The sequence below is a fragment of the Podarcis tiliguerta genome, assembly GCF_965153285.1.
Source record: "Podarcis tiliguerta genome assembly, chromosome: 4".
NCBI classification, from domain to species: Eukaryota; Metazoa; Chordata; class Lepidosauria; order Squamata; family Lacertidae; genus Podarcis; species Podarcis tiliguerta.
The window spans coordinates 39,254,937-39,282,902 of NC_139537.1; the positions used below are offsets into that span (position 1 = coordinate 39,254,937).

A 27,966-nucleotide genomic window follows, 5' to 3' on the forward strand; every position below is an offset into this window, starting at 1 on the left:
TAGGGCAGGGATGGAGATCTTATACAGGGAGACTAGCCTTTCTAGGGTGGGGGAGATACTTTACTCCAAGGGCTATATGAGTAAATGTTTGTCTTATAAAGGGCAGGATGGCAGATAATTATATAGTCATTAGTAATGTAAAGGGCACTGCTCTATCATATACTTGTGACAGTCACTGAAAGAATAAGGTCTCTTCCAGCACAGATGCACATATACACATTTGAGCAGCACACTGTGTGCGCACAGGTCTGTTATGGTCTACCCTTGCCTTCCATCTTCCCAGTGATGTTTGCAATGTGGGGCCAATATATGCAGAACTGGATGTGATAGGGAGAGCTTGCAACTTAGTGGTGGTGCATATGGTTAGCATCTAGAATATCCTAGGTTCAGTTCTTGATCTCTCCAAATAGGGCTGAGGGGAAGCACTGTTACCAGTCAGTATTGACAATACTGAGCTAGATGGACAATGATCTGACTTTGTATACTTCAGAAAAGGGGATGAGAAGAGTTTGCTAGATATTATTCTTGCAAATGGAATTTCTTCCTTTACCACATATAACAAATTATTCCATAGTCACAAACTAAACCAGAAGGGATTGTTTTGTGTGGTTGTGTGGGTGACCATGTAATTGTTATGCATGCAGCATAGTTTACAGCTGACAAGCCACAAGAGGTTTGGAAATGTCCACTTTAATCAGAAAACGTAACTAATATGCATGATAGTTCTTTCTATATGAAAAATGCTTAAAAAGCCCCAGTAATTGTTGCATTCCTTAAGTCAACATACAATAATTCTCTGCGCAATCATTCTTCTTGGTGTGCCACCAGCTTGAAAAGCCTAGAATGTTAATTGTCTGTATCAGGCTATCCTCCATCACATATGACAAGATTTGCTGCAGTAAATAGCCTAAAAACTGCCAAAGGAAAAGGATAACACTGATATCTTTGGGGTTTTCCTTTAAGGAAGAACTTTTGCTCATTCATAAGAAAGTACTGTAGTGGGAATCCCTCCATAACCTTGGTTTCCCATTTACTGTGTGCCCAATGATTTTACTACTATCACACTCTGGAGCTTGTACAGGTTTCTGTGTCTCCTGCAAGCTCTGGAGTTGCAGTGTCTTGTTTGTCTGATATCAGCTGTGTGTCCTCACTCTCTCTTAATTGAGCCACCCTCTCTCCTTTATCTTTTATTTCCTGGTCAGAAGCAATACCATCTTCCCTATCACTCAAAGTGCTCTTCTGTGATTTTATTTTTGTATCCTCTGCATTGTCATGATCTGGATTCTTCTCTTTGTCGTCTTTGATGTTCTCACATGAATTTCCCCCTGAAACATTCTGATGTGGCTTTTCTTCTTTGCTGTCTTTGCATAACACCGTTTCTTCTGCTCCTGCTTCTGTCTCTTTGCTTTCTGTTCTTCTGGACACTAATCCTGGTGGGGTTTTTTCATCAGATGCTATCTCTTTTTGTTTCTCATGGTGATCTAGACCATCCACAGGGGGAGAGAGTGACTTTGTTGCCTTTTTCTTGTCCATAAATACACTATTCTCCTCCTCGGCACCATTCTCCTGAGATGAAACTGTCACCCCTATATCTAGGTCATCTCCATATTCTGATTGAGACTTTCGAAATCTTCTAGAGGGTGGTCTGCGTTTTATTGATCCCCGTGTGCGTACCTGAAAATGGATAGAGCTGTGATTGAAAACCATAAAGGAGATCAATGCTGCAAAGTCAACAAAACACCCAACATGGATGTTTACATGTTTAGACTCTTAGTCATATACTGTACTATTTCTCCTTTACATCAATAGCATTTGGCATCACCTTCATTTTCATGAGAGAGAACAGATGGTTGCCCCTTATCACAAAAGGGGAAAAGAGGTTAATAGATTATTTTCTGTGCCCACCTTTGTGTGTATATGACTATTGTGTTGTTACACAGATGGGCAACATAGCATGCATGGATGACAAATATGATTCTCTGGTCCATGCCAACTTTAGGGATTCTAACATGAGATTGTGTTCAGATCTGAAAACCAAGAATTTAGGCTGAAGAGTCCTTACTCATTCTCTTCCTGCTTATGATTAAGAAATCTATGTCTACGGAAAGCTTTTTATTTATTCATTTTTTGATCCCAGACTAAGTGAAAGAAATAACGACTTCACATGTTCAGCGGCACCAGTGAATGGTCCAAGAGTACTTGATGCTGCACTGCAATATCTGGGATACTGGTAGTTTGGGCAAGACTGAACTTCATGGCCAATAGCTTATGGCTTTGGGATCAGGTCCTCAAAAGCAAGCATGCACAAGATGAACAGACAAGGTCAGCTTTCAAGCAGATCAAATCCAAAGTGGCTGTTTGGAGATCAGGGAAGAGAGGAAGCACAAGAAAGGAATATCAGGGAAACCAGACAGAAGTAAGGAGGTCTAGATTAAGATGGTGCTCAAAGTAATGCATATGTGGGTTGATTTTTCTATGTGCTTTATTTTACACTGAGATTACTTTCAGTTGTTTGCCTCCAAAAACCATCTCAATGTTTCCAATCTACACTAACGTATTTTTTGTGTTTTCCTTTTGCATTTTTATTCTGTAAACCACCTTGTGATCTTCGGGTGAAGGGCAGCATATTAAATAAATAAATAAATAAATAAATAAATAAATAGTGGTGCTTGTGCTGTGTATTTTATCACTTCCACTCGGTTACTACTTCCCCACCCTACAAATGTTCCATAAACATGTCCTTTACTGCATGTGTGCATATGTTTATTTACCAGTGTGCACAGGCCTTAAAAAAAATATTTTGTCCATGGCGTTGTGCAAGAATTAAACTTCCACCAAAGCAAATATTTCAAGCAACTTTCACAGTAGGCAAAATGGACATTAAAAAACAAACAAATAAACCCCAAACATGTTTTACAATTTACTGGTTTTTGTGTGTGCACAAAATAGCAGATTCAGAAATAAAAACATATCTGTATATCATGTCCAGTTGTGCAGCAACAGAGAGGCAAGGCAGGGCAGGGCAGGGCAGGAGGAAGCATGGGTGCCTCTGATCTCCAGATCCTTTCCCCAATACAAAAAGCCATATTCATTCTCTCTCTCTCTCTCTCTCTCTCTCTCTCCCTCTCCCTCTCCCTCTCCCTCTCCCTCCCTCTCCTCTTTCCTAACAAGTCGTCTCCTGCATTCTGAAAGACCAGCACACATATACCATACCTTGTTATAAAATTGAAGATGAGTGCCCTCTGGTGGCTTATCAAAACTAACTGGTGTCTCATCAGCTTCACTTGATTGAGACTTTGGGCTGACAGGAGTGGATGGAGGGCTGTTAAATGGAGAAACCATTACTTTTAGGCCAGGGCTTTTCGGAGAAGCTCCTGGCAGCAGGGCAGCTGGAGCAAATGCCAGATTGGCCTGCAAAGAAAAGAAAACAGTTGTGCCTCAATATTATCACCCCACATATTACCAAAAGTTTGTTCTGGATGTGAAGTACACTTAACAGATTAATATATTAACACACATGTTCTCAACTGTTTGCCTTAACTCGGAACCCAGGTCTCAATGCCACACCAATTGCTGTCACTGGACACATGCATTTGGTGGTGGCAAGTTCCCATTGGCACTGGTGGGTTGGAAGGCAGAGAGATCAATGGTAGATGGAGCCAGAGCAACCAACAGGCAAGGCCAGCCCCCCTTCCTCTCCCTGCTGAATTTTACAGAGGCTACACTGAAACTCAGGAGGAAGAAGCTGACAGACAGTGCTCCATTCGTCCTTATGGACCAACTTGTGCTGTATACAGAAGTACCTCTCGGAATCCTGTTCGCTTTTTCATGTGAGGCATGGAGCCTATGGCCTTCATCAATCCCCACCAGCATAGCCAATAGTCAGGGATGATGGGAGTTGTAGTCCAACAACATCTGCAGGATCAGAGGTTCTCTACCTGCCCCACTCCCAAGCTTCCAGAATGACCTACTGCCCACCATTTGGAAATTACTATTGTTTAACATGACCGTAGGGGGAGCCCTTGCTCTTAAAACATTTGTTTAAGCAGCAAATGTATCTAGCAGTGACATTGTTAACAAATTATCTGGAGAAGAGAAAATATGACAGGATAGTTTCCCTTCCCAAATAGCTGGATCCAAAGACTATTCTTGTGTCAGTGAAAGCCTGAAGGATTTTCCAGCCCCTCAGCCAAGAGAATATATCTTCAGTGGCTTGGCACGGGAGAGCTTGTGAACAAAGCCATAATAATATTAGATTTAAATCTCTCTATCCATCTTCATCAAGAGAATGCTCCTAAGCTTCCAGTGTTGTGAAATCTTTCTCACTTCCAGTCCAGATGACTACCAAAAATACCACAGGAGAAAAGCATGTGGTTGTGATGTTGTTCATGTCTGAATCCCCAGATAATGCAGCTGTTAAGGTGACCAGTGTAGCTGAAAAATCTGGGTGTCATTAGCAGGGCAGTGATATGAGGAAGCTCATATTGCTTGGGATCCTGGAATGCTTTTGTAGTGGATTACTAGGGCCAAGTTCACAATACCAATAGCATGAGCTGGGACAAAAACACGCTCTCATCTTTAGCAATTAGCCACACTAGCATCAAGCAGGCATTACTGACAGAAGCAAATACCATTGCAATTTTAAAAGCACATGGAAAGTGATAAAAAGGGGAATACATGTATAGCAAAGATGACTAACCCTTTTTGTCCCCAAAGCCACATTCACCCTTAGCCAATCCTCTGAGGGTCACATGCTAATGGTGGATATGGCTACCCCACACTCTCACATGTGTACATAACACACACAGCCCCCCTCTGCAGCTGATGTATGCTGATCAACCAAGGTGAGGGCCCCACCTCATTCATCAAATTATTGATCCCATGACAAGTTAGGGGATGATTTACATCCTATTAAGGTACTGGGCTGGGTGGTAATTTTTTAAACATTTTTTCTTTCTGCTGTGACTAACAAAATCAGTGAGGTGTTTTGGGGGCCCAAAAATATTTACTTGGGGGAGCTGAGGGGATAGATTTCCTTGGAGTATAGGACTGCATCCTAACTTGTAATGCATATGTAATCAGATCTTACCTGTAGCTTTTCAATTAGGGGAGAGCTTTTTACCTTAACCTTTAGAGGATGTGAAGCATTTGGAGATGGCTTCTGTAGAAAGAGAAACAGGAGATTGCTGCAAATAGGCAGTTTGCTACACATTAAGGCTCTGTGCGCATAAGGGATGGAGAAAGGTGGAAAAGGAACAAAATGAGCTGTCGTTACAATCCTTCTGATAATGAATTTACCTTATAAGTCAACAGTGGCCACAACTGGGCTCCTGAGAAATAAGAGGGAAACTTCAGAATGCATGTGGGAACCTCAAGGTGGGCAAAAGGTGGGTTCCCCAACAGTTTTAGGGGAAAAGACGGCCTGGCCTTAGCATGCTGGGCAAACACAGATGCCTTGGGCCCCTTAGGGTCTACTGCTGCTGTTTCCACCTTAGGGCAGCCCAAAGTATTTTTGCTGCCTGAGGTGAAGGCAGGGTGCTTCTGCCCCTTCATTTCATATCCAGAAGATAAGCAGTCTGGATTTTATTTTATTTTTTTTACTTCCATACTGGTGACAGGACAGCATTCCTGACTGCACTTGAGAGCAGCAGGCTAACTTAGAGGGTGCAGGCCAGGCCTCCTCATGGCATGCACTTGATGACTGGATATTCTACTAGTTTTGCATTTAAAAAACAACAAAAACATTCTGATGTATTTTAAATTTTGTATTGTATGCTTTTTAAAAAAAATGTAAGGCAATTTTTGTAGTGACAATTAAATATAATAAATAATATAACATTGAACCATGTGTACATGTACACCCATCTTCTTCTGGAACAGCTGGGTTGTTCATAGAGATATGTGGCTTCTGTGTTCCTTTATCCTTTTAGATTAGCCTTCCCCATCTTTGTGTCCTCCAGATATTTTGAATGACAACCTACTCCAGCCCCAACAAGCATGGCTGTGCTGGCTGGTGCAGATGGGAAAACATATGGAAGGCACCAGTTTGGAGAAGCCTGTTCTAGATCCTCAGCTAGAAAACCAGTTCAGATTCTCCAAACAGACTGATGCTTATTCTAGTTGTATATGATCCAAGCAAAGCTGACATCTCATACTGTCCAGGTAGAAAGAGCTGCCCTTTCTTGTCCCGTATGCTACACAGCAACACTAGCCTTAACCTTAATGAGGTAGGGCACCCATAGGCTAGCCTGAAAGGTATCTTCTAGTAGTAGTGAATTTATGCAGCTGTGCCATGGCTCAGCAGTATCAGTGGTTCGTGTGGATGGAATCATGTCCCAGTGGTAGAAGGAGAGCACCAATTGTGTCTGTGCACCATTGTTTGACTTGTAATAAGACTGACTTTCCCTACTCTGTCAGCATTGAAGGATGCCATTGGGATCTAAAGTGACATAGGAAATGTGTAGCATAACAACATCAACCTGATACTCATTTAGTCAGCCAGCCCACCCATCATACTAACCTCTGGACCTCATCTTTAGAGAGACTGACACTGCTTACAAAAGGAAAGGAAACAATAACTTCTTGAAAACACTGATACTTACTAGCTCACCATTCTGGCCAAGCTCTGCCTTGTTTGTGTGGAGAGGAAGGGAGCATGGTGGTTTTCTACGGGTTGGTTTAGTGACTGGTATCTAAAAATAGAGGAGCAGCTTATCAGTTGACAGAAGAGGAAGGAAGGAAAATCAAATGGAAAAATGCAATCTTTATATCGGGAAAGGACCTAAGAGCAGATGGTTGGGGAAAGCTCTTGAGATGTTACTGCCTATTTAGCAGAACTCCACTAATGTCTCTCAAGACAGATGGAGGCCAACAACAACAATCATTATTTTGCTAGACTCACCTGTCTTTTCTGTTCTGAACAAAAAGAGTATAATCATGATTTCTGTTTCCTTTTGTTTCTTGTTAGAAATATGCAATGCTTTCTCCACTCAACAAAATTACTACACTATGCTAGGCAGAAAGTGTCACAGTCACCGACTGCATAGTGTCTATAACATTACTGATAACAAGTGACACAACTCTCTCCACATGCCTGCTCTGTGTCTCAAGGCAAAGTAAGGAGAATAAATCGTTTTCTGAGTTCACTAGCTCCTGTGAAGCAACAAAGCTTGTTACATTTGAAAGCTTTTTCATAACTGACTGTCACCAAGCAAGACTTAAGGTGCAAAGTTATATTCACAAGTACTATCAGACTAGTTGCAAGAGCTTGCAACAGTAAGGAACAAGGGGGTGAGACTCGGGGGCAATTTTGCAAGTGCCTATGAAAATGGTATTTGCAGTTCTTGCAGCTGTAAACTGAATGAAAATATATTAAGGAAATATACTACAGTGGTTCCTGATTATCAGCACCCTGGAGCCCTTTATGATGCATGCTCTAATTGCATTTTAACCTCTGCACAATACTGCTACAAGCCCTGATCTGGTAAAAATTGTTCAGTATCCTATTAATACATCATTTATACGAAGTGGGTAAATGTGTTACTGCTTGCATATGCATCCTTAAAAATAAACCATAGCTTGTGTGTGCTTCCATCTAGAAGAGGGGGTGCTTAGCTTACAAAATAATGATGAAAATAGAAGATTTACAAACAATTAGAGATGTGTGTCTCTGTTGATAAGGCTTTTTTTACTGGTGTCACTGGTGTTATGGAATGCACTTCTTGCTGAAGTTTTTTAGAGGTCCTATCTGTACTGGCACTCCACTGGCTTTTGAAGACACACCTATTTAACACAAGCGCTTCTTTGATCTCTTTGCAATGGTCTCCTATTTTAACTGCTGTGTTTTAATGGGATTGTTTTGTTGCATATTTTAATTATGAATTTATTATTTTTTTAAATGATTTAATAGGATTGCTTCCAGGTGCATTTTAATTATGGTTGTTTATATTTTAATACTTGTATTATTGGTTTTTATACTTGTAAACAGCTTAGAAGCCTATTTTGGCATTCAGTGCTTTATATATTAGATAATGCTGCTACTAATGATAATACAAAACAGGCACCATAGCAATGGATTTGCTACTCTGAAGAAAGAATTAAGACAAATTAGTAAAAATAAATAAAAATGCAAATTTATTGTGGAAAAGTGTTAGGAAAATTCTAAAAATCCCAACTCAAGCCATTTTTTGCATGCAAACACACCCCCTCTCTTCTTGCACTGTTGTTTTCTGAAACTGAAGATTTCATTAATTTTGTACAGTTTAGTGCCAGCAGCAATTGGCACAAAAGAAAATCTAGTTGCAGACCATTTCATCCAACAGCGAAACTAGAATAGTAATGCAAAATAAATAAATGCATTTCTGTGATTAATAAAGCATAAGCACACATGATTTACATTATTATTAAATTTGTGTACTGCCCTTCATCTGAAGATCACAGGGTGGTTCACAATATAAAAGTACAAAATGGGAACACAAAATACTTAACACAACAAAAACAAATCAATAGTCCTCCTCCCACAAACACATTGTGAAGTCCATAGAACGTTTTATCAGCCAAAGGCTTGGTTATAGAAAAACATTTCCCCAGGTGCCTAAAGATATGAAGGTGCCAGGTGAGCCTCTCTGGGGAGAGCATTCCACAAATGGGGTGCCACCCTCTGGGCATCTCATGGAGGGGGCAGATGAAGAAGGGCTTCAGATGATGATTGCAGAATCTGGGTCAGTTCATATGGGTAGAGGTGGTCCTTGAGGCATTGCAGTCCTAAGCCATTAAAAGCTTTATAGCAGCAGCCACAGACCCGAGGGGTGGCTGATAGGGCTACCATAATTCCCCTGATTGGAGGGAGGCCTGGCACATGGCACAGTCACTAACACCATACCTCCCCTTTCCTAGAACCACTGTGATTGGGGTGCCCCCTGCTCTCCCCAGCTCCTGTCTTCCCAGGCTCATCTTACATCCCTTAATTTTAACAAAACAGCCAAACCCCCCTGAAATTTTAAAACACACAAGTTTAAAAGTACTGTACCGTAGTTTAAAACAATTTAAAATATTTTAAACAACTAGGGCAAGGCCTTTCCCAGAGAAAATGATGTTATGTGGGCAGCCCTTGCCTCCCCCCAAAGTCGCTCCCCCACAAAGGGGAGACTTCGCCAGACCAGGTAATTATATAGCCCCGACTCCCCAGGTAGATTGAGCCTAGGCAGACTCTCAGTCAGTCATTCAGCAGGGGTTGGTCAGGCTTCCCTAGGCCAGCCAAAGGTATGAAAATGCCAGCTTCCTCAAGAGGAAGAGGAATTCCAGCAGCTGTGGAGGAGGACCAGATGAACAGCTCGCCCCCTTCGCTGATGGTCTCTCGTTCCTGTTGCCTTCGAGAGTGAAACATCAGATCTCCAGATAGCCTGTCACTCAATTTCCCTTTCCTTTGTGGTTGAGTTTCAAACTATTTTAATGCTGCCTCTATAACAGGAAGTGTTATTGTTTATTGTTAGGTTTCATTATTATTGTGTTTTAATATTTTTTTTGTAGTAAGCCACCCAGAGAACGTTTGTTGATGGGCAGCTATAGAAATCCACATAACAATGATAATTGTACCTAACCTCCTTTCCAGACAGAGACGACTGATCTTGGAATTTTCCTGCCAGCTTTGCCACCGAGGGAGTTGTGGACTTCTCTTCCACCATGTTGGTTCCTGATTGCTTGTCCTGAAAAAAGACCAGAAACAAAAAGCTTGTCACTGTATGAAAAATATGGCAATCAGTGGAGATTCTGAAGCTAAAAACAATTATTATAAAGCAACAGGGGCAGTCACATCCAGCTCTGTCAGGAAGTCTTTGAGTGATAGCCAACTAAGCTATACTCAGACTAGACCTATTGAAACATGGGTGTAGCCAGGGGAGTGCAGGGGCAGTTGTCCCCCCCAATCAAGTCAATAAATAAAAATACTTAAGTAACTGACGAATTGTGTCGCAGATAACTCAGATCGGCCCCCCCTAAAGTCTGCCCCTGAAAAATAAATCCTGGGTACGCCCAGGTATGAAAATCAATAGACTTACGGTACATTAGGGGTTAGCAAGGTTTACCTTGCCTGGGCCGGTTCACTCCAGTGGAGATCCCTCCATGGGCCAGATCGCGGGTGCGCATAAGAGTGCGCACCCGCAATTTCCAGCGTCTGTGCAGACACGATTTCTGGCACCGCAGAAGCGAGTTCCTGCGCTGCGCTGCGCCGGTTTAGCACAGCGTGCGAGGACTCGCCAAGCAGGCGGCTCGGTTCGGGGGTGGCTCATGGGCCGGTTAAATGACCCCCGTGGGCCGCTTGTGGCCCATGGGCCTTAGCTTGCCGACCCCTGACTTTCATCTATTGCTTTCAGTCGATCTACTCTGAGTATAACTTAACAGGGCATGTCAACCTTTGTCTATTATTCAGCATGATGATTTGACTTATTCTCTGTTGAAATGTTGGAAATCTGATTTTGTGGGGGGGGGGGTTCCATATTCATTTTCAGAGTGGTTTCCTCCCTTTTCTGTTTTTATACAGGGTGAGGGAGTTTGAAGTATCCCAATAAATAAAGGTAATGATCGGGGCAGGCGACTGGGGGGCGGGGGCAAGGCATAGTTGCAAGAAATTGGTTTGTGGGAGAGGATGGGAAACTTAAGCCCCTGCCCTGTTTGGTGTTTCCCTCCTTTAAATGCTACGTAGCCCGGGCCATTTTTACTGGCAGAATTCCTTTATAGGTCTGGAGTCCATCTAGGGAGAAAATGCTCAAACTGGGGAAAGGGAAACACACACACCCACACACAATTTGACCCATATTAAGAGCCCCTTGAGGTATTCTAAGAACAATAGCAAAGTGGCGCAGTACAAAAAGGAAAGGGACCACCAGGCCCACTCTGGATCTCCTGTAATTCAAGCACTGTTTAAAACTGCTTGAGGGGGAGAGTTATTGGCAGGAGAGAATTGGCAGGCAGTAGAAAGGTTAAACAACTCCCACCCCCTTACCCTCCAATTCTTTCCTGCAAGAGCTGGGAACTCTCTGTTTTCCTCCTAACTTCTATTTCCGCCCATATTGTTCCCTATGTGTGAGAAAGAGGTTTGTCCTTCAATTCACAGGAGGCAGCTAACATACCATTCTAAGATTAGACAAGAGCAAACTAGCTATGGACCGTGGCCTGCAGGATTGGCAGCTGCAGATGCTCAGATTATGCTCCCAAATATCACAATTAAAGGAAAACCTTTAAAACAGAAATGCATATACTAGGGTAAAGTGTACATATGCACACGTTACTGAAAATAGCATTAAAATGTATCATATTAGGGAAAATAATTTTGCAAAAATGTGTACAGTAGGCAAAATTATTTATAAATATATGTAGGTTTGGCAAAATTAGGACTAAAATGCTGATGAATTTTTATGAAGAAAGACTTAAAAGAATAAATCACCAACTGATCTGGAACTTAAAACTGGAAAAATGAGAAACTGAAACTGACAGATTTGTCCATTCCCAGCTGCTACTTCATTTTAACAATCTTGAGATTGTTCCAGGTTGGGTCTCTATATCTCTGTAGTATTAATATTTGACCTCACATTTGCCCTCTTTCTGAGAATCACAACCATATCTATGAGTTCTCTGTCTGATGATGATTGGATAACTATTTAAAGTCCCCAACAACAGCAGAGCATTACACCAAAGGGTTGAGGTGGGTGGAATTAGTGCAAAGTTGATAGCACAATCGAATGGAGCAGAGATGCAACAGGGAAAGAGTGAGACTTCATTGGAATCTTGTGCCAACCCACAAATCTGTCCTGCAACATTGCCAGCAGAATACTACACGTGCAAAAGAGGTGGCATAAACATTCCCAGTCAAGTCAGTGGATGTCCCCAAGAGACTATCCCCCCACTTTCCCTCAGAACTGCAGTGGAAGGTAGGATTCCACCTAACTCTACAGCCCATCACATCACGTCTCAAAGGAAGAATCAATATGATTTTTGCCCATGGAAGTATTGCATCACTAACCACCTAGAATTGTTGGAGGATATCCACAAGTGTGCAGATCTATATATATATTATATCAACTAGTAATTTGCAAGAAGGCAAGAAGCAGAGAGGAGGAATAAACTGACAGTTTTCACTACCAGGATAAGTAAATAGCAAGCTTGATCAGGAGTTGGGATGAATAGCAAAGTAGTCAAGTTTCCAAATGACACCAAATTATTCACAGGAAGATTACATCCCAAGCAGACTGAGAAGAACTCAACAAATCTCTACATATTGGATGACTGCCAACAAAATGGCAAATGAGATTAAACTTAAGTGAGTGCAGACTGATATATCCCGGTACAAAAAAAAAAAGAGAAGAAAGAATCATCTAAATTGACTATAACCACTCAGGAAAAATGATTCTGAATCACTGAAAATGTTAGCTCCATGTGTTGCACCAATGCTAAAATGAATATTCAGAAATGAAAATAATACCATTACAGTGGTACCTCAGGTTGCATACTCTTCAGGTTACATACGCTTCAGGTTACAGACTCCGTTAACCCAGAAATAGTACCTTGGGTTAAGAACCCAAGAACCCAAGGTTGCTTCAGGATGAGAACAGAAATCGCGCGGTGGCGGCGCAGCAGCAGCAGCAGAAGGCCCCCATTAGCTAAAGTGGTGCTTCAGGTTAAGAACGGACCTCCGGAACGAATTAAGTATGTAACCAGAGGTACCACTGTATATAAATCTACACTTGTGCCATGCTGTATGCAACTCTGGTTGCCCCATCTCTAAAAATATACCAATGAATTGGTGAGGTACAGGAAGGGGTATGTAGAATGATCAAGAAGCGGAACATTTTCTCCACAACGAACTGCTTAAAAACTGGAGTTTTAATTATTAATATTGTGGACAGTTACAGCAGCCTCATACCAAGGTAGACTATCAGGTCACATCTGCATACAGTTTAATCACATATAATACACCTACTACACAACTTTGTTTTCACAGATGAGGCTCTTGTGGACATTGTAAGAAACAGAAAATAGTCTAATTTGTATATGGTTCCTACCTAAAATTTGTGTTTAATTTTAGTCTAATGTGTCTTTAATAATAATAAATATGTGCTTTTGTACATCTGATATGTACCATGTAGGTATCATACACAACAGGCTGAAACTACTATATTTACAAAAATATGCCGGATATTAAGAGCTGGAAAAACAGAGTCACACAGCTCTCAACAGCCAGTATCTTAAACACAGTAATGGAGACAATATTTGCAAAGGATAGCTTATTATCATAATCCTTCTTAGTAAAAAAAAAAAAAAAAAGAAGAGTTGCAATGGAAAAAAAATTCACCCAGCTGCATCTGTGAGTGTCAGGGAAAGACACTCAGAGGAAGTGGGCCTTGTTCCCACAAGATAGTGGAATGACCCTGAGGCTAGCTTTATCAAAACTTAAGTTTTTCTCTTCTCTTTAACTTTTCCTTCCTTCTAGAATAAGCAGTCTCATTTACAAACAGTGAAGGAACAAGAAGATTGATACTGCTGTTTATGCTTTACAATTCTTAAAATAGTTGAGAGGTATTTAAACATTGGAAGAACAAGGGCCAAGACTACAGATAGCTTGAAGAAGGACCACAGTTTATGGTCATATATGGTATATTGCACATTCTGAAAAGTTAACAGACATCCGGTTAGCTATAGGCCACGCCAAACCTGATATTTTTGAAGCAACTTGGTTCCTTTCATGTCCTTTAATTGTCTGTGGACAGCATTAGCCAACTAGGGTCCCAGGAATCTATTGAGCATTGCTGGATTTTTAAAGAGAAGATATACATAATCATCCATGGTAACAAAGAACAAAAAAAGACAACCAACAGAGTAAGATCCTGCCACTGCCCGTTCAAGTACATACAAAGACCAGGGAGGGGACTGAAAAGTAAACACCAGTAACAATCATAGATGCAAAAAGGAAGCAGCAACGCTCAAGATTCCTGGGACCCTATGATATTGAGATACACACACACACACACACACACACACAGAGAGAGAGAGAGAGAGAGAGAGAGAGAGAGAGAGAGAGAATATGGTGCTTGTTTCAACTGAGGCAATTTACACACCATGCATTTCAAGCCGATGACTTTCCACAAGGAATCCTGGGACCTGCAGTTCACCAGTAGTTAGTGCTGGATTGCAATTTAAACAGAAAAACTTACACTGGTCATAAAGCTCATTCGTATTTCAAATGCCTCTTTCTCTTTACATATTAACTATGGTCTGTCATTTGTAATATATATGTAGTGAGAGACTCATAAACAATGGTTAAATTGCATGTCACATGTGAAAATGGTCTCAAAGGGCAAGCATTTAATTTGTCTTCTTTTACCATAAGTATATTGCTTCAATTGTTAAGTGGAGGCAAGAGTTCTAGTAACTTAAAGAAGAAGCCAGTAAAGAAAGTTGGTGAAAAAACAAAAAACAAATAGGCAGAAACAGTGATTCCCCCCCCCCCAAATACTGTTTAGGGGTGCTCTCATTTTAACTCAAGAAAATCACCATTTTATAGTTCAAATCAGGAAAAATAACTACAGTAAATGGACAAAAGTATAAAGATTCACAAAATGTTTAGAAAAAAAGCACTGGACAGAAAGAATACTTGCTCAAAAAGAGAGTGAATCAAGAGAGCCTCAATTGAGATTGTTAACTCTTTTCATGGGCTCAGCCAACGCAGAAGTTACTCAGGAAGTGGGTAGACTCATGTTGGTCTGTAGATATTCCCCTAGAAGGAAATTCCACAATGACTATTCTGATTGGGAGCACACAGGAGCAAGCAGGGGCCCCTGCACAAGAAATAGCGCATATTAAGAGTTGAGTAAACAAATCGCTCCATTCTTACCAACTACACTGATCTCTGAGTGAACATCCTTTTTCTACAGCCGGCTTTAGTTTTATTTCCCCCTCTCCGTATGTCATGACATTTGGCAATCTGATGCACTCCTTTGTAAAGAGGAAATTGTGCAATTTTTCTTGCATCCTCTGCAGTTAAGCCTCTGTTGGTGTTTAATAAAAAAAAGTAGCTGCAAATAATCACAGCTAATATACTCAGGCTCCCAGTGCAACCCTTTCTACAAACTAAAGGTTGCTTTTCAGATGGCTGAAGTTCTTTTGTTAAAACTTCCATGTGTTTTACAAGTTGAACCCTTGCTGTTAAAAGTAAGCACCACTGAGTTCATTGGTGCTTGCTCCCAGGAAACTGCACAGAATTGCAGTCACACTGATCCTGATAAACTTACAGTAGTATGTTATATACTACTGTTCCTTGGTGTAGGTGTGTATAATAACAGATAAACACAGTTGCCTACATTTTTGGATTTTTGTTGGACTGTGACTATAGGGTCTGTCATGATGTGCTCTTGTATTTCAGAATTTACCACTGGGGAGGAGGGATGGGTGGAATCTTTTAAAGCAGTCCATCCCCTAGCAAATATTAGTATTAATTGTAATGACAGTTTCCTACTCGACAATTCTCTAACTCGTGTCATATTTAATAATTGTAAAAGTGAGTAGCTAATTATGTGACAGTGGTGGACAGAATTCAAGATGGTGGCAGTTCTGGGAAAGACGTAAATATTATTACCCTAATTAAGATGCAGGTTCTCAATATTTTCCTACAACTCTTTAAAGTTTTTTCAAGGAACAAAACTTATTTTGCCAGGACCACCAAGAATAATGCCAATAGTTAAGAACGATAATCATAGAACTAAACAAGTGCATAAAAATATTCAAATGTAGATATATCAGTGTTAATGGAGATGCTTTGCCTGAGATTAATACCTGAAGTTGTCAAAGGCAAACTTTAATAAAGTTGCAGGAAAAGCAGAGGCTATAGCTGACCTGATCTGCCTTTCCCAGGTGAGTTAAAGGAAACATTCAGGAACAGCAGGAGAGTATGAAGGTAAAAATATTGGCCATCTTTCCTATTTAAAAGGAACTGTCTCTACAGTTTGAATAATGAACAATATTTCTATTTAGAATAATGTTTTCATAGAATTCTGTCCTTTTCTCATTGGTTCTATAACTTCTTTGCCTGAGCAATGTAGAATAGCATTACACTGTGTCAAGAGTTCCTGTGACAGCTACAAGTTCAGAAATAGAACCTGGACAGAGAGATGCCCATTCTCTGTTCGCAGTTTTTTCTCATGAGAGTAAATTTGAGTGAAGGCTAAACTTGGGTTAGCTTTTAAGGGGGAATTTGCTTTGGGGCCTCTAGAAACATTCAGCTGTGTAGAAAATGTAGTACTGTATTCAGAATTGCTAAAATTGTTGTCTGAGGGAAAGCGTTATGCCGTGCAGACTAATACCACTGAAACACACAAGAGCCAGGAAGAGCCTTATATAGCACAGTTATACACAGTTACCCAGTAGGAGTTTTTAGCTGATGTTTAGTTTTTTTAGTCTGGATTTACAGTAAGTTGTTATGCTTTTCTTCTTTCTGTGGTATGCAAAGAGCAAGCAGCCACTTCTCTTTAAATATTGTCTGTGCAGATTAGTGAAGTTTGCAAAATTCATATGCGTAACCCAACATGGAAGCATAAATCCCTTTAATCAGAAATAGGACTCAGCACATGTGCACTACTTTTATTTTGTATTTTTGTGAGTAACTTTGGTGCCTAATTTTGAGACAGAAAGGTGGACTAGAAATGTTTTTAATAATAATACCTTATGTGTACATAGCAACTTTCTGAGGTAAATGTGCATGACTTGTTCCATTTTACAAAGAGGAGGAGATATTGCATACCTGAGGGGAAATAGAAAGAAATGGCCACGTTTACAATAATTAATGAAGTCCAAATTTGCATTAAGACTGAAATTTTAAACAAACATACTTTGAAGTAAATCAAGTTGAAATCACTAAGGCTCAATTCCTGGTTAGCTTGGTTTAGGATCTTTCTGGATACTAAAATTAAGTATCCATGCACACTTACTGGGGAGTAAGTCACATTGCGTTTAATGGGGCCTAGCTTTGAGTAGACATGTATAGGTTTTCACTGCACCTGTTCCCAGCAGATTCTCAAACGTTTATGTCTTCTGCCAGAACAAAATGCTTCCCTACTTGTATCACTGTCCTTCCCTTAGGAATCCCTTTAATCTTGTATCATATAACAACACTAACTGAAGGTAGGCTGTGGTTCACCAGAGGATCTCTGGCCAATTCCTGGTGGACCACCTAGTGCCTGCTGGTTGCTAGGATTCAAAGTAAAGAATGCTGGATTAAATTATCCTTGGGTTGATTTAGCCGCTTTAAAGCAAAAGCGCATGCTCAGTACCAGCTATGCATTAACTATTGAGATATCCTGAGTATGCCCTCTTGTTTTGTCAATATAAAAGGCTTCGGTTCACCACAGTGAAGTAAGCAGGAGTGGACAGTGGGGCACGACATTCACCTGACCTACGGTTTCACAGGATCTCTGGTTGCCCGAGCTCCTGCTATGTACTGTGATAGGGGTGTAGTGGGAGTGAGGTTGGTGTAGTGCAAACGCACCATTGAGAGTATCAGATGTTGGGGGGGGGGCACCTGTGAAATGTGCAACCACTAATCATCTTCATTTTTAATACTTCTGTATCAGTCACTTCAGCCCTCACATTTTCTTTCACGCCTTTTAAAACCATTTTGTTAATAAATATTAAATAGTAAAATGTTTTTTAATGAAGGTGTCACTCCAAGGAAGGAAACCTGAGGTCTGTTGTGGGCATGCATTCAGGTATTTGTTTGTGTGTGTGTGTGTGTGTTTTGTTTTTTTTAAAAAAATACATAGTTTTTTATATACCAGATTTACACAAAAGAGCAGTAAAAAAACCAACCCAACCCAGGCAAGGATTTGGTGTTGCTCGCATGAAATGCTGCTGCTTCCTTTCCTCCTCTTTGCCTTTATTTATTATCATTTATTATCATTATCATTTATTAAAATTATATACTGCTCTTCATCACAAGATCTCAGGGCAGTTCACAGAATAAAATAAAAGATAAAAACACAAGTAAATAATTAAAAGAAAACCAACAAAACAATAACCCCCCTCTCCCACTTCCTGCAGGCAATTTTAAGCTTAAATGCAAGTTATGCACAAAAACAGTTCTGTGTAAAATACAGTGGTACCCCACAAGACGAATGCCTCGCAAGACGGAAAACCCGCTAGACGAAAGGGTTTTCCATTTTTCGATGCGCTTCGCAGGACGAATTTCTCTATGGGCTTGCTTCGCAAGACGAAAATGTCTTGCGAGTCTTGAGAATTTTTCCGCTCCCCACCCCCTTTTTCTAAGCCGCTAAACCGCTAATAGCCTTTTAGCAGCTAATCCGCTAATCCCTTAAGCCTTTAATAGCCACTAATAGCCGCTAAACCGCTGATAACGCGAATCCGCTAAGCCGCTAATAGGGTTGCTTCGCAAGACGAAAAAACCGCTAGACGAAGAGACTCGCGGAACGAATTAATTTCGTCTTGCGAGGCACCACTGTAGCTGCTTTAAGAATAAAAAAATACTGGGAATGTGCCTTCAGCAAACCTGGTAAAAAGAGGCAGGTTGCAGCCTTTCCTTTGGGCTGATGGAAACAAAATGGAAGTAGGTGGTGTGACAAAAGGTGATACCCAGTGAAACAAGAAAAACCATACACAATGCGCGTCAGTGCACCCACTGTTAGGTAACGTAACTTTTATATTGAATTTTCCCATCTTACTGGATTATCCGCAGATTGGGAAAATCTGAAAGCAGCAGTGGGGGCAGGCAGGCTGTGGCCGATATCGTGTGGACACTGCGCAAAAAAAGCAAGAGACAAGTGGCTTCAGATCCACATTCGACTCCAGTGTGAATGTACCCAAAGTAACATTTTGAGAAACATGGCCCCAAGAATCTCTTTGAGCCTTTGAGACAAGTTTCCCCCCCAGCATATGAACTAAATTGTTATTTTGAATGGATAGCTTTTTATTATTTAAAAGCTGTAGTAGCTGGCACGTAGTTACTTTTGAGTTGCAGCAAGGCAGCAGATATGTAAATAACATTGCACATTACACGTTTTGTTTCTCTGTCACATGTACAGCTTGATTTTCTAGACTGAGGCAGAGTGTATTTTGTAAATTGTAGGTTTCTTATGTAACTAATCGCATATAACCACAATGTCCTTTCATAACAATAACATCCTGATCTAAACAAGAAGTTCTCCATACCCCAAACTATACATGATCAGCAAATTGTGTACAGAGAAAAGGTGTAAAATGTTGTGAATAAATCAGGCCAGAAAAATGTGAATCCAAATAATGGAAAAAGGAATCAAAGGGGGCAATAGAAGGAGGGCATTTAATTCTCAGTGCCACAATAACCTGGAAGGAAAGGCATCATCCTTTATTTATTATTTATTTAAAAGGTTTCTATACCACCCTTCAAAATAACCTCCAGGGCAATTAAGCTTACTAATGAAAGTACTAACACAGCTGTGAGGGAAAGCATACTGGGTGATCTCCAGCTAAGAAATACTCAAAGTATGCCCACTGGTTTCAGTTACCCTTCTCCAAGTATGACTAACACTGGACATTACCCATGATTAATAATACGAGTGGGGAACCTCAGGTGCAAGGGCAAAAATGGCCTTTCAGGCCTATCTCACCCTCAGGATTCTTGCCCCTCACTGGCCCTCCTCTACCTCCTTGAGTGCTTTTGCTGGGTTGGAATGTGTCCTTGAATAATCCATCCCCTGGATGGGTGGGTGGGTGGGTGTGTAGAAACCTCTGAGTTTTGCATGGCTTGAATATAAAGGCATCTGCTGCTCTACCCATTTTTGCCTCTGGCCAAAGATATATAACCCCCAGAAAGTTGCCCATGAGGGAATGTAGCCCTCAGGCTGCAAAAGACTCTTCACTTGGTTTATAGTAGCTTATGAAAAACTGAACATAAGGATTTGTTATTAAAATTGTGTCATAAGGTGAAATATGCAAAGATCTAAGATCACACAGGAAACTAGTCTCAGACTCCAATTCTATGCATACCCATTGAACTCAGTAGCACTTACTTCTGAGCAATGTAGATTATTTTAAGGGACAGCAGCTGTACTGCAAAGTGACCATTTTGTTCTGGAATAAGCGGCGACCCTCCCTGAAGAGAACACAATAGCAAGCAGTGGTCCTCCTAAGAGGGTGTGTGCAAATATACAAACTTAGAAATAGCCAAGTCTTGGAACTGTCTCAGTTTTTACTCCACAGGACAAATAGCATCACTGGCTTCCTTCCTTCCTTCCACAGCTGGCAACAGCTGTTGTAAACATTGGGCCTCAGCTTGTCTGGACCAGGGTATCCTTTATTCTCTGAAGTATTCACAAGCCTGTCCTTATTACAGAATGTTTAAAGCTCAGAGACGGTTGTGCCAAAGTGAAGAGAGTACTAATAAACAACCCAAAAAACAAGAGTGGGCTAATGCAGTTAGAAGCACAACAACCCCATCTCCAAAAGTTTAATCATTTTTTTTTCTGTGTCTCCAAAAAAGTTCATTTTGGTAAACATTGCACATTTGTTTGGTGAACGAAGGTTTTAAAACTTTTATCTTCTAAACCAGAAAATTATAAAGTCAACTATCATATGGATAAGCAAGACCTCGCCTACACACTGGCCTCCACATGACGAGGAACTAGGAAATGGAAAACAAGGCTACACATGATGGTCATAAGGGTGTAAAACTCACATAAACATGAACATACGATTTTCCAGTGGACTCCTTTGATGTGTAGACCAACCCCCCTCTCCCATGCCACTCTTTGTTGATCTCTGGTACTTCAGCTGTGAAGTCATGTGTCTCTCATTCTGGGAAGAACCCGAACAGCAAGGTAGATTTGTTCACGGTTATATGTTAAAAGCCATTACTTCCCTTCTTCTGAAGCAGCTTCTCTCCCATGATCTCAATATGCAAGCCTTTGGCTGCTCACCACTACCTCCACCCCTTCCTCAGCCCATGAGACTAGTTAATGAGGGAAGGGAAAGCAGAATCGCCCAAACAATAGAAATGATTTTCAAGTAACAGCTTTAGTGCAAACAGTACTGTATTCTCAGACTCTTACTTAGTGCCATTTCCAAACATGCACTTTGTAAGTTTATAATAATGGATCAACACTTGTGCCTTAATTTTTCAATTCTCCTTGAGGACATGGATATAAGAACTATTATGATGATCTCCTGCACTTCAGAACTTACCCATTTTAACTGGAGATGTCTGGGAATGAATCTGGGACTCCTGCACTGCTGGGGCCTGGACTGGATGACCCTTGGGGTCCCTTTCAGCCTTACAATTCTATGATTCTGTGATGTTGTGCATGTGAAGCATGTGCTCTCCCACTCAGCTATGGCCCCTCCCCATTCCATCAGGCTGCTAAGAGGAAGCAGGACTATTCCATCACCTCAGCTGAGAGACCAGCAACAGCTGTCTCTTCCTCTCCTTGAAACGTTTCCATCCTAGCTGGAACTTGGAAACAAAATACTAGTACCTGAATCTGTTTTTTTCCTCCTTCCCCCAATCTATTTTCTTTCTGTGTTGTGAGGACAAGCACTGTCTCAGTACGGATCATTGTAATCTGCTGTGGGAGCCCTTTTCAACCAAAGAGCAGGATGAAAACCCTTCAAATGATCAATATTATCAGACCCCTGTTGATCACAAATTGAAAAGGCCTTAGCAGCTGGGAAATGCATTTTTGCATTGAGATTAGCCATGGTACAACAAAAGTAGGTGAGGCAGGTGGTGGTGTAGTGTGAATGACTTTTCTTTACGAAAGTATTAACACTTGAGCTATTCTTTGAGGATACAACATGACATGCCTGCAGAAAAAGGTTTGGAGAAAACAGTTAAATGGCACATTGGCCAGCACTGGATGGCTTGCATGCAAAAGACCTTAGTACTATTAAGGCTGTTTCCACCCACAATACATCAACAAACCCAGGGCAGCCAGTGCATGTGTGGCACACTCAGCAGAGAGTCACAGCCAGTCTTAGATCTCTGAACAGTAGATTATGATGCATGTATTTTCAAAAAACAATTTGCCACTTTTACACTTTATAGTTTTTTGGTATATCCTTGCAAGCATAATATTTGCATTCAGATGTAAAAACAAACTATAGTTTGTCATAATGTGATCAAAGTACAGTGAACCTTGGGCTCACATGCCTTTTTCTTCTATTTCCAATTTGTTTGTGTGTAAAGGGAATAGATTAGATAAACTCCTATGGTTCTAATTTGCCACAAAGAAGCAGCTTACCCACCACCCTCCAAACCATGGTTTCGAGGGTTGTCTGAATCGAGTCACTATGGAAAGTGATTCTTAATTATGGAATATCACTGAAATGTGCCTATACCAGTATACTGGGATGATAGCAGTCCTTTTAAAATTTCAGATATTCTCCAAAAAAATAACAATCCATGAACTTTCCCTCTCTATATGAGCAAAAGGACTGTAATGAAGAATAGAATAAATGGCCACACCACAGTTAGGATGAATGTATAACGCTTTTGTAAAAAACAAAATATGCCAGGCTATCCACCAGAATTGTTTGAAGGCACTAATCTAATATGTAGGTAATACTGATCCGATAGATATTGTATTTCTAGTCCTTCAGAAATCTTGTATGGTGCATTACAATTACAAATCCCATGGCAAAGTGTTCTTAAAAATAGCCTGGCACAGGAAGAAGGGAATGGTATTTCACTGACCAGCAGTTTGTTAAGAGTTAGCAAATTAAGATGTAAGGATTAATGGCCGCTTTTCATAATAGATAAAGGTAAACAATTGTATGTTCTCATAGATCTGTGTTGGGCCTGTTCTGTTTTCTTCTTCCACTAAAGATAAGGGAAGTGAGGCACACAGTGAAATGGAAAAACTGATACCGAGAAAATGAAGTGCAGAAATACAGAAGGGTTATAGGATAAGATGAAAGGTTCAAAGCGGCAGATACCAGGAGGAATAGGGATGATGACTATGTATATGCCGCTCCATCCTGCTTTTGTGATAACTCCTCATACAAGTGATGGGTCTTAGGGACTGATAGCTGAAAATTACAGGCCCCACATCTGATCCTGATCTCATCACATATAAAGTGGGGTAATATATAATTCAAGCAGGCCCAGATGCAATGAATGGGTGATGGACCAGATAGACCATCAGCCTGACCTAATATGCAAATTCTATTTTTTCTTTATTTTTAAAAATCATATATTTAAGCCAAAAGGACATCAATTATCTTGCTTCCATAAGCTGATAAGTGGAAAACATTTCAACTCCATCTGTACACTTATATTTTCTGGCTTGCTCAAAATGTTGATTCTGGGAAACCCAGTTAATGTAGAGTGTGTAAGCATCTCTAATCAAGCCAGCTTCAAAATAGTTGGGAGTTGAATGAAAGCTAAATTAAAGTGGCTGGCACAAGGAGAAGCGAAAGTGTCTGTTTCCTGTTGCTTCTATGCATTATGCCTGATCTGCAAAGATGAACTATTTTTACCATTGCACCTGGCGAGGTTATATAGGCCAACAGCTTTTCTGACCAGTTTTGTCAGATGTTGCTTACACGACTTAGTTTATTTCAAGGTCACACCACAAAACTCTGTAAGGTTGTGTGCACAATATACCTTTAAAGCACACTGGAAGCCCCTCTCCCACAAGAATAATGGGCACTGTACTTTGTTAGGTGTTGCTGGGAATTGTAATGCAACCCTTTGGGCTGGGATGCGAGGAGAATGTGCTTCAAATGTGCTTTAAAGGTATAGTGTGTATCCAGAAGGTTGTGTACACATTCCCAGTATGCATCCAATGCACTGCCACCACTGCTTTGGGAACTGGTTGTATACACATCGTCACATGCCATCTCTATCTTCTACTGTATCTCATTGTGCATTTCCCCAAAATCAGCTCTGAATGGAGAGAAAGGCTGAGCTAGCTGTGTGTTAAGATGGCAACGAGTACACAGCCCAATACTACAAGTCTGTGTCCCTTACTTTAGACTATTGACCTTTTAACAATGAGATTGAGGAATGGAATCTAGAGAAAGGAGCTTGTAAATCTTAACACTCCTCTGAAAAATGACTTCTTTGAGACTTCTCATTTTTTTTTGTCAGATACATGTCTACTCAAAAGTAAGCCCCAAAGGGCAAGTGTGAGAAGCCAAATTCTCTGTTTTCTCAGCCACACAAGTACAGAAATACTTGATTTATTGGGCTGATATTTTTATGTAACATTTCTTCTATAGTTTCAATTCTGCAAATGGCTATAATTTAATTTATTATTAAGACACAGCTCTGGAAGCCAAGTGTTCATATTACTGGAGCTGGCAAACTAAGATGATCAAAGGTAGAGGGTGCCAGGAGCACTTTATATAATTACAGGAAACATTTGAAAGGAATGGAACTAATTTCTCCCAAGGGAAAACCCAAAAACAATAGAAGCAAAATAAGAAAAATATAATTACTTTAAACCATGAGGTGGCAGTTTTAGATTAAAGTTCTAAAACTAGGTCATATGTCAATTTCCTCAAACTAATTGATTACTTACCTTCAGTTCTTTACACTTCTCCCCCCCCCCAGAGGAACACCCCCCTCCTGCCTGCCTCCAGTTCAGCGAAAGGCACTGTTGAATGCTTCTCCTATTCTGATGGCCTAGATGTGACCACTGTTTGTTCCGGATATAAGCTGGTAGCTACTTTTTGCATGTGATTCTCTCTATACAGCAATTAATATCTTGTGATCCGATTTGCCACTGCTAGCCTCTAAATTACAAAAAAAGGGCTTCAGAAACTTGACATTATAAAATATTTCATTGCTTATGACACTGATTAACTGTTTGCTTCCTGGAAAGCATATCTACGAGAACTACTTTTTGAGAGGCTTTGCAGTCTTCCATATGATGAAGGAAAGCATTGGCAAAGACGTGTCGAAAAGGGCCAAACCTGAAGCTTTTAACCAATTTGATGTGCAGCCGTCCTCTCTCAAACAACAGCTCATCCTGATAGGTTACACTCAGTCTTAATTTTGTTGTTGTTGGCATCCGTCTGTCTCGAGAGACAATGGAAGGGTGAGTGAGTAATCATGATTTGTTTGGCAGGCTGGCTGAGTTGGGAACTCCCAACTTTTCCCTTTAGGGCAGGCTGGGAAGCAGGTGGCCCTCCTGATGATGTTGGACTCCAACTCCCATCAGCCCCAACCAGCATGACAAATAGTAAGGAATCATTGGAATTGGAGTCCAACAACATCTGCATAACCATAAGACTGTCTTAGAACATTATATCATATTGATGGAGAATCCTAGTTTAAGAATTAGATGTCTTTTTACATGATGTCAGGAGCTGGAGTAGGCCAGGGGAGAAAAACACCAGTGCCACATGATAACATCAAAATGTGCCACCACCTTTACCTTAGCCTTTTGCAAGTCCTTTTTCAAAGATAGTACACAACATCCAGTCTGTACACACTAGATGGCGGAGGGCAGGATAGCCATGTTGCTTTCACCCTTTCCTCTTTTAAAAACACTTTGCCCTCTAGCCCAGCAGAGGGTCCAATGCCTCCAGAAAATTAAGGGTTCCACTAGAATGGGGTTTTTTGCAGGTGTATTCTGCAACATGTGATTGATGCAATAATAAGACATTGGTGGTGGATTTATACAGGACTGACCACATCCTTTTACTTTTCTTAGTTGTTCTGCAATACTTCCCCAATGTTACGTTACTGCTGTCTCTGAAGTAGCTCTCCTGCAGTTTAGTGCAACAAAAGCAGGACAAACCCTTTAAACACCACAGTATTTGTAGCATAAAAAGTTACAGGATTTCAGTAGGGCGTTATGGGATATGCACAGATTGGAAACGAAGCAATATGTCCACCCCAAAACTTTTGCAGGTCCAAACAGCACTGAAAACAGAATTGCATATATCCACCCTAATGCTATAATGAGCACAAATAATCATGAATACACAATAAAAATGATATCTGTAGAGGCCCAATAAACAAACTAAATAAAAGGCTCGCAAAATGGCAGCATGCTGGAGAAGGCTTGCTGTCAGCCACTTTACCAAACAAAAAATAAAACAAGCCTAGTAGGATGCATGCTTTCATCCTGGGGTTGTAGTGGAGATGGAAGGAAGCACACAGCTTGAAGAGATTTAAATTAGTTTTCAATACTAATAAAATAAAATCACAAAATGGTGTAGTTGTGGAGACGGATGGGTTGTTCATCGCTAATTGCATCACAAACACAGAACCTTATTCTGCAGCAGTCATAAAAGCAATCAATGCTCTGGTGACGGTCAGATACAAAATGCTGCAATTTGACTGCAGGGAAAATGAGTTAGCCTTGCAAGGAAAGTGCAACATTGAGGCTAGATATGCAGACATTGTGCAACATAGGTGTATTTATTATGCAATAGATCAACAGGGCAGCCTGAGATTTGGCTGAAGTTATCAGAATGACGAAGCTAAGCTAGTATGGTGGAAAGCAAGAAGCAATGGAGAAAAGAGGATCTATCATATGCATTGAAGACTATTAAGAATATTTATAAAAAATATGAGCAAAACCACCGCATTTTCTGGCAGCAATCTAAGCCCCAGCCATATTTTTTTGAGATTCTGTGGTCTTACCTATTTTACCTATTGACCCCATTCCATATTATTTGGCCAACTTTGCCCACCCCCCTCATATATCAACCTACTACTTCTAGATACATAAACAAAATAAAGAAATGCCGCCCAGCTCACCTAAAATCTTATTAAAAGAAATTCACTTGCCAGCTTTTTTTCTGGCAAGGCACCTGAGCCTTTAATATTTGTATGTCAGACAGAATTTCAACAGGTGAAGCACTCAATCACCACAGATTTTCCATGGGAAGAAAAACTTCAGCAGTTGGATTTCTGCAACTTGTGTGTGGTGAGTGATACAGGGCATGAGAAATTCTGCTACAAATAAAAAACGGAACCCTACGTTCGGTCCATGAGTGAGTGATAAGAAACTGAGCTCTAAGCAACAATGTACTGTAAGTTCTGAGAACATACAACTATGACATTCCAAGCAGAGAAATAAGCTTATGCCTTAGCAGCAGATTATGTATATACTGTAAAGTTTAAAACTGGATTTCTGCATTCTGTCCCAAAGAACGTCATGCCAGTTTCAATTTAAAGAAAAGTAGGCAAAGTTTTAATTCCTTAGTGACAGGCTCAGAAGTGAATGAACTTCCACACACTCTTGGACACAAACAGATTCCTGAAGCCAAATCAAAGCAACCCACATTCTGTCAGGAAAGGGACATGAAAATTGCATTTCATCCAAAAGCTACAAAAACAACAAGAGCAGCAGCTCAGTCATTTGAGCTGTTTAACTTGAACCACATTTACTTGAGTCAAGTTCCAAAACAACACAGAGATAACCAAAGACCGAGACAGGGAGAAAGGTTGAATATTTTTACCTCTCTGTTGTGCAGGTGTGGGATGTTCTTGGGAAGTACTGGTTCCCCCATCCCCTTCCTCTTTGGAGCTTCCCTCTGTCTGTCTGGTCTGCCTGTACAAAGCCTTGCCACAGGCCGAAAAAAGAACACACACTTCTTGGGAGTGCTTAATATCCAAGCCCCAGCTCAGCTTAAAAACTGTCAGAGTCCTAAGTGGCCTGCACTAGAGAACCAGGAAGGCGGGGAGGTTGGGTGGGGGAGAGGAAGGGAGGGGGAAGGGAGGGAGGCAAAGCGATCAGGGTTTAAATTTAGACATGAATCTAAACAGATACTGGCTTTCTCAGAGAACGCAAGAGAGAAAAAGACAGCAAAGCAGCCTATGCACCCTGCTTATTTCCTTCATTCTCGCTCTTATTTCTCAATTTTCTCCTTCCTCTTCTTGCAGCTTCTTTTTCCGGTGAAGGGTGAAGGGTTTTTGTCCTGGCATCTCATCATTTTATTCTGCCCATACGTGGGCCAACAAAAGTGGAGGCTTTT

The 27,966-nt window shown here is 40.8% G+C and overlaps 1 protein-coding gene and 1 long non-coding RNA gene across 3 annotated transcripts in view; one reads left to right on the forward strand and one right to left on the reverse strand.

Moving 5' to 3' along the window:
• LOC310677022 overlaps positions 1 to 27,966 on the forward strand; it is a 41,027-nt gene that overhangs the window by 6,991 nt on the left and 6,070 nt on the right. For both annotated transcript variants that reach the window (XR_014510862.1, XR_014510863.1), the window contains exon 2: positions 24,587 to 24,694. This is a non-coding gene — a long non-coding RNA (uncharacterized lncRNA). The remainder of the gene's footprint in view (positions 1 to 24,586; positions 24,695 to 27,966) is intronic.
• Positions 675 to 27,931, reverse strand: RCSD1 (RCSD domain containing 1). Its single transcript, XM_083439279.1, has 6 exons — positions 27,451 to 27,931; positions 9,600 to 9,704; positions 6,603 to 6,692; positions 5,090 to 5,161; positions 3,214 to 3,411; positions 675 to 1,674 (listed from the first exon to the last, which is right to left on the reverse strand). The coding sequence occupies exons 1-6, from the start codon at positions 27,499 to 27,501 to the stop codon at positions 1,060 to 1,062; spliced, it is 1,131 nt and encodes a 376-aa protein (XP_083295405.1). The 5' UTR covers positions 27,502 to 27,931; the 3' UTR covers positions 675 to 1,059.